General features: G+C 30.6%; 1 protein-coding gene across 6 annotated transcripts in view; it reads right to left on the bottom strand.

Annotated features, from left to right (window-relative positions):
• The window catches only part of LOC145239867 (AT-rich interactive domain-containing protein 3C-like), a 420,808-nt gene extending 413,077 nt beyond the window's left edge, over nt 1–7,731 (bottom strand). For 2 of the 6 annotated variants that reach the window (XM_080103441.1, XM_080103443.1), the window contains exon 1: nt 6,533–7,731. In XM_080103441.1, the coding sequence (XP_079959567.1) occupies nt 6,533–6,571 (39 nt within the window). In that variant the 5' untranslated portion in view covers nt 6,572–7,731. Of the gene's footprint in view, nt 1–6,293; nt 6,373–6,532 lie in introns of those variants that run through there. The other 4 variants (XM_080103444.1, XM_080103446.1, XM_080103440.1 and 1 more) reach the window with 3 other exon arrangements.
• Nucleotides 7,732–8,221: the final 490 nt, after the last annotated feature.

Below are 8,221 nucleotides of genomic sequence, written 5' to 3'. Positions count from 1 at the left end.
ATATAAATGACTATGCGGGAGAAAGAGAAATACATACGCATACACAAACATACACACATACATATATACACACACATATATTTATATATATACACATTGCATGTACATATATGCATATACATATATACATATATACATCTAGATATATATTCATATACATCTAGATATATATTTTCATAACTATCTAGGTGTGATAAAAATGTCACTTTCTGACAGAATATATTAAAAAATTGTAAAAAAGAAATTAAAGAGAGGATTAAGATAAATAAACGAACGATTCACTTTAAAAGTTTTATTACACATACAGACATATATTGTCAATTTGGGAAAGAAAAATTATATTCTCAACTTTTTACTAATTCAGTGATTGGTAGCTATGGGAGAAATGTGTTTCATATAGAAATCACGTGTTAGCCCCCAGGAAGGGAGCCAGGGATTTTAGAAAACTCTGACTAAAGTAAAATGCAACAGAAATAGATACACACACACACACACACACACACACACACACACACACACACATATATATGTATATACGTATATATTTATACATAGAGAGAGACAAATGAATTAATAGATATATACATAGACAGATAGATATGCGAGTGTCTATAGAGGTGGCTGTATGTATTGTGAAATACATTTATTATTTTGTGTAACACATGTGTGTTTATATATCTATCTATACATACATATATATATATATGTGTGTGTGTATGTCTATGTGTAGGTGAGTCTGTGTGTGTGTAGGTGGGTATGTGTGCGTTGGTCTGTGTGTAGTCTAAATGCTTTATGCATATATTACATTGCGTATATGTTATATGTATATATATTTGTATATACATATATTGAAATATATATATATATATATCTTAATGTATACATATATAAGAACATGCATATATATATATATATATATATATATATATATAAATGTTTTATTTTAAAACATTAACATATAATATATAATTAACATATAATACCGTCAAAAATTATATATAAAATCGCAATGTCAATGCTGATATGTACCGTTTTCCTTTCTGTATTTTTTTTTTTTTTTTTTTTTGCTTATTAATCCAATATGAATATAAACGATGTGATGTATTTATGTACCTATCTCTCAAGTTAGCTAGCTAGATATAGATAAGCAGATGGCAATTAAGTTATGCATAAACGCATATATTTCATTCCCTAGGGAATTGCATCAGGATAAATGCCACAGATGATTTTGCATATACATGAGACATAAACGTTTCCGCATAGCTTAATTATTGTCAGTATATTTGACCTGCTTCTATACTTTACTCATTTTGTTTTTAATTAGAGCGTAAACGAAGTAACTGCTTCTAGCATTTAGGTAAATGCTTTATCGTAGATACTCGAAACTGTTTCTCCGTCTTTTTTGTTAAAAGCAATAACAAAACAAATATGTGTGTGTGTGTGTGTGTGTGTGTGTGTGTGTGTGTGTGTGTGAGAGAGAGAGAGAGAAAGATGCCCGTGCACATAATGCCGAAATATGTTACTTGAATAAGTGCTCATGCATATAGTGTCATCTACAGGCATTTGTGACAACACATGATCCCTATCATAGAGCGAGTGTGACTAATCTTAGCTTATAACACGACAGCCCGTGAATATAATGAAAAGGTTAGATTAGTCTTGTTTTGTGCGTTCGTATAAATGTGTGTATGTCTGTGTTTATGGACAATTTTGTCGGAACCGACGCAACTATATCTGATTATCAGACGAGCGCTGCATACAATGTGGAGAAGACCCACTCTGTCTACCAGGAAAGTAATGTATGTACGGGTGTATAATATCCCATGTGTAAATAATATACTTAGTCACAGAAGGGATATAAGTTTAGTACATCTTAATTTCATTAACCATTATTCTGGAATGGCTTTTGGCGTTGTTAAATGCTGAACCATCAGTATAAAAACAATATACAAAACCGATACTGAATTGTATTTAACTGGTCATTTCTCAATTTAATTTTCATGGTAAATGTTTATTTCTTCTAAGGCGTTTTTCAGCTGACTGCAATCTGGAGTTCGATCATTATACAAAAACACATCATTGTAACAATTTATATTGTTTTCATTCATTATTCTCAAATAATTGTTATCATTCTAATCGCAAATGTATTTTTTGTTTGTTTTCAATTTAAAATTAGGATGTTATTAAACTACTTCTGACAGTTTACGTTAGTCATTTGTTTTTTGAATGTTAGAAATTATATTCTTCCCTTTTAGGTTGAGTATTTAAGATTATGGATAGTATATTTGTAATTTCTTTCAGATAAAGCTTATGGAGTATATGTAATATTTCATGTGTTAGTCATTCATATGCATAGTAAAGAATTGTGTGTGTGTGTGTGTGTGTGTGTGTGTGTTTATACACGATCCCTCATACAAAATCTACACAAACATTGATATAATGAAAGTATGCATACAATGAAAGCTGTACTAATAATGATATTTGCATGATTGAATTATTGTTTATAAAAATGCTTGTCGAATGAAACATTCACAAGTGTAAAACATAATCGCATTATTATTCATGAAAAATATTGATATTCTGCTTTTTTATTAATGTTATTTCACATCAAACAAGGCACAGTATCACTTGAGATAAGGTGCTACAGTTTGGAGCCAAATCTGCAGGTACACTATATAGAGATTAAAACAGTATAATGTCTGTTCACATTACACTTGAACTTATGCATGCCAGTACTATTAATGCAGTACTATTAGAAAATCAGGAAATCGACTGAAAATCCCAAAGTCTAGTAATTCGAAGGACGAAACTAATAGAGTAGAAATCTTTAAGCATCTAGAGATCTCTACAGTGTAAGGATAGTATTCTGTTGCTTGTTGAGTTAACTGGGGATATTTACGTCGAGAAAGTACGTGCTTTGAGTTCTTCTGATCCCATTTCATATGAATACTTGTAAAACAAACACAGGGATGCAACATTTTGGCGATGAGGGAGATGTTGGTTTGATTGATAACGTGAGGTTATAGACTCTTTTTTGGACCTTGCCTTTGAGCGAAATATTAGTAGCAGTGGTGACATGATGATTTTTATCGTCAATTACACTGAAAATATTTGGGGGTTTTTTGTTTATTTTCTTGAATAGTGTAAAATGCTGAAGATGAATAAAATGTCTATAATGATTCTCTTATCTGAACTAATATATAATATATATATATATAATATATATATATATATATATATATATATATATATATATATATAATTATTATTATTCCATTTTAAAGACTAAGCATTTATATATCGATTTTCAGTATTTCCCTCAACAGTGCCTAATATCTTGAGTAGAGCTAGGTAATAAGTTAGAAGAAAAAATATATAGCAATTGAATTACACAGAATTTCTATCGTCTCATCCCCATAGGGACTCGTCAGGTTAAACTCTACGTGGCTTATTTGCCATATATGTTTATAACCTATCTTTATCTACCTATCTACACTCCTATAAATTTATTAAAAAAATGTGTATTGATATTCCTATTAAAAACCATTCATTCTATTAGTATTTATTTGTTTTCCCACAAAAGCAAAATGTGACACAAGGTCCCCTCCCTTCTATGCATTATATATATATATATATATATATATATATATATATGGGCCATGGAATCGCATTCATCTGGAAAAGATCTAGCTAATTTGCATATATTTTAAACGTTCATTTTAATTAATTCCCTATTATTTTTTTCGGTTTTCTTATAGGATGACCATCTTTAACTATTACGCGTAATTATATGCAGATATTCTACATGATTAAAACTCGCGTAATATTTGCTTAAAAACGTTATAGTAAAAGGAAACCTCCTTCTATATATATTTATGTATGCGTATATGTATATATATATACATACACATATATATGTATGTGTGTGTGTATGTGTGTGCCTTTAAAAACATTGCCTACCAAACTCCCAGTTAGTTTTTGTCTAAAGACATGAAACTTAATATATAGGTTATTCTAACCCATGCAAAACTTTATATTAGTCGGGGAAAAGTCAAACGACGGCATTATGAATATGCATGCGTAACTTAATAGCTGTTCGTTCATGTTTTAATGTTTAACTTTGCACTTTGCAGCAAACATGTCTATATAGCTCAGGTATAACATCAAAGGAAAAAATATCTCGTTAGTTTCGATTCTCGCTGGTGACACATGATTTATTTTAAAATTTTTCAACCATTATTAAATATTGGGTCCAATAAAATATAATAATAAGTACGAAATATCTATTAAAATATCATAATTAAGCGTATTTCACGACCGGTCAATGCCGGGCGCCCTGCTAGTATATATATATGTATATATATATATATATATGTGTGTGTGTGTGTGTGTGTGTGTGTGTGTGTGTGTGTCTGTTTATTAAGCAGGATATATTAAACGTTTGTGTTTAAATCATTTATTATTGTATTCTGTTACGAATAGTGTTTATGTATCGAGTACTGTTGTTACAATTTTTAATCGAACACACACACACACACACACACACACACACACATATATATATATATATATATATATATATATATTATTTAATAATATGAGTATAAAATACAGTAATATAGCAATACAATATAGTATAGTAAATTGTTTAGTATAACATTTTACACAAACATTTTTTCTACATATGTGCATAGATGTTTCGGATTGTATCGTTTACAGGCAACGTACCCCCTCCCCCCACACACACATATATATATATATATATATATATATATATATACAAAACAGTATTCAAGTCTATGATTATATAAGATTGATGTCATTTACACACACAAAAATAATAATCAATATTAATTATTTTTTATTATGTTTTGTACCATATCGGTAAATGCTAGATGAACAAAAAAATCGTAGAAAAAAATTAGATATATGCAATAATAAATAATTATAGAAATTATTTTTAAATTTACGGTAGAAAAATATTCGCATGTAATAAAGTAATCATGAACTTATATTCCATAAGGTCATGATTCGTCTTTTATCTCTTAAAACTATATTAACATTTTTGAATGAATGTATTTAGTATGAATTTCACCACAATAAACATGGGATGTGTGCATAAAAGATTTTTTTTTTTTGCTCTAAAAATCGATATTGAAATTGAAATGAAACCTAAAACAAAATGTTATAAAAATCAAATGTCATGAAAGCAAATAGACGACCAAGTCTGATGGAACTGAACAGCTTTTCCGGAAATGTTGGGTTGAGATTCAGTTCCTAAAAACGAACAAAAACTTCACGATGAGTGTATCGTTTGTTTATAAATACTGTTGTTTAAATGATTAGAGCCTGTGTCCGAAAATCAATGTTAATAGAGTGGGGAAATCAAAAATAAATTTAATTTGTTTGTTTTTAGTGTTTATATATAAATAAAAATAAATCAGAGTTAAATAAAAACAATCCCAAAAGCATCAGTCCCAAGTCAGGATGCACATGCGCACAGCAGCGAACTGGAATTCCTGTACAAACAAGACACGCATCTAGAGATGAACACAGGACCGACAGACAAAACTATATTTCGAAAAGGAGGAGAGAGAAAGAAAGAGAGTAAAGGAGGAAGAGAAAGAAGAAGGGGAGGAAAAAAGAAGGGGGGGAACGGAGTTTATTATTTAAATAAAGCAGCAGAAGTCACATCCATAAACAAAATATTTTCAAGATGAATACCCAACCAATCGACAAACTTGCACTGAGTAATGCAACATTATAAGCAATTTACAAAACAAACGTTAGATTTTAATGCATCGCGAGAGATTAAAGCGTACTTATAAAAGATTATTTCGTTTTCTTTCTTAATTGTATCCATATATATGCATATATAAATATGCGTGCGTGTGTGCGTGCGTGCGTTGATGAATATATACAGGTGTATTTATTTGTCTATGATTGCTTTGTACATTTTAAGATTAACGCGATGTGTGTGCGCATGTGTGTATGAACTATGCAGGTGTGCGCGTACATAACATATATATGTATGTGCGTGTGTGTGCGTGAGTATATGGGCGTGTGTGTGTATTTACGTGTGTTTGTGTGTGTGTGCGTGTGTGTGTGTGTGCGTGCGTGTGTGTGTGACAGTCAACAACTATCTTTTTGGGACTTGCATTCCTTTAATAAACTTAAATTTAATGTTCTACAATGTACATACAAGCATACTTTAAATCTTAAACTAACTCGATATCTTTAAACAAAACAATTTAAAACTGAAAACAAAACAAAAAGGTTATTTTCGTACGTACGTATCATATGCACCGTAGTATATTCCACAATCTGAGCGCAATTTCTACAGTGCAGCATTAGCAATTAAATGTAGATATTGAAATCACACACACACACACACACACACACACACACACACACACACACACACACATACATGCATATATATATATATATATATATATATATATATATATATATATATAGATAGATAGATATAGATATAGATATAGATAAAAAAAAAAAAAAAAAAACATACCACTAGGCTGTCATCCATGCTGTTGTCTTCGTGTGACATCGTTCATAGGCAGAAATTTTCGGTTTGGTATCAAAAAATGATCAACTGATAACTTTTGTTGCCTTTTCTTCTTGTTGTTATTGTTGTTGTTGTTGTTGTTGCTGTTCTCCTTCTTGCTTTCGTTGTGGTGGTGGCTGTGGCAGTAGTTGGCTCTGTTTGGGTTTGTCTCAGCCACTCGCTTAGCCGAGAGTAGGAGGCGTGCGTTAGATCGCAACTAGACAAATTTTCTTTCTCCCATGCATCGATATTATACAAAACCATAAAATTAATGGATGACCTCGTCCGTAAAAATCACGTGGCTTTCTTCTTCTTCTTCTTCTTCTTCTTCTTTTTCTTCTAACATCACATTCTTTCGTCTGATTCTTTCTTTTCTCCTTATTTTTTCCTACTTTTATTTATTTCATATTTATTTTCGATGTTTTTGTCTTGTCTTACAAAAACCATTGACACTATTTCATACCAACCTCCGATCTTCCGACAGGGTGTGAGCATAGTCCTGAAAAAAAAAATTATTTCAATAACGTCTTGGAAGCAGGGTTTTTTCCTTTTTTGTTTTGTTGGTGTGTGTTTTTATTTTTATATATTTTAAATACTCTTTGAAAATAATATTTACAAAGTCACATTTAGCGAATAAAAATAGAGACGTTAAAATGCACGTGTATTAATCTGGTCGGGACGGAAACTTCTATTCTTTTAAAACCTTTTTTGATTTTTAATTTTAAAAAAATCATATATTTCCAATGAAATATGATTTTTCTAAACACAGTATTTACATTTAATCATTCAAATCTGATAATTCCTCGATTTAAATGATAAAAAAAAAAAAAAAAAAAAACACGTACGCATTGCTTATTTACAAACGTTTTTCGACACCAGAGAGTTCTTCCTTTCCGGGGGTAAACATATGAGCCTTTACTTCTTCCGTAGTCATCCACAAACAGACTGTTCTGATACATAACATATCAGCCGTGTGGCCAGACATACAAACGCTCAAGCCGAGATGGAAATTGAATCGTATTTTTCGAAACATGGAGATTCCAATCGTTAACCCACGAAAAAGTGAAATCTTAATGTTTAAATAAATACTGCCGGAAAGTGTTCGTTTCGTATTTACGAATATCTTTGTTTTATAATTATTTGTGTGTGTGTGTGTGTGTGTGTGTGTGTGTGTGTTGTTCAGTTTATCTCAGATTTCTCAACGTTTTCTTTCAACTATCCTGTTTCCTATTTTTTTTCCTTCTGCTGTTTCACTTCCCTATCACTATTTCTCGCTAACTTATCTTCTTTTTGTAAACACTTCCTTCTTTTTCTTTTTTAGTTCTTTCTCCTATTTTTGTCCGAGCTTTTCATATTGAATTGACATGCTGTCTATTGGTTTTAGTTCGTGTCTTTTCTTTCATCCAGACTATTTCTCGTACACATTTTCTTTCCTTCCAACTTTTTATTCGATTTAACATCACATACAAAAAAGTAATTTCTTTTGTGCACCTCTCTCCCGAATCAAAAGAAAGATTCGTTCGTCTGCACGCATCAGGGAATCAATACGCTTACCTATCATTTCTACAAACGATATTTAGCAGACCTGAACACATGGATATGATTATTGCTTTTTAATAGTTATTTTATATATTATGAAGATAATTTTTGGAA

Source organism: Euprymna scolopes, chromosome 19 (assembly GCF_053919585.1).
Source record: "Euprymna scolopes isolate OS-2025 chromosome 19, ASM5391958v1, whole genome shotgun sequence".
Classification (NCBI taxonomy): domain Eukaryota; kingdom Metazoa; phylum Mollusca; class Cephalopoda; order Sepiida; family Sepiolidae; genus Euprymna; species Euprymna scolopes.
The sequence above is the reverse complement of the archived record's forward strand: the minus strand, read 5'-3'. Positions and strand labels throughout refer to the sequence as shown.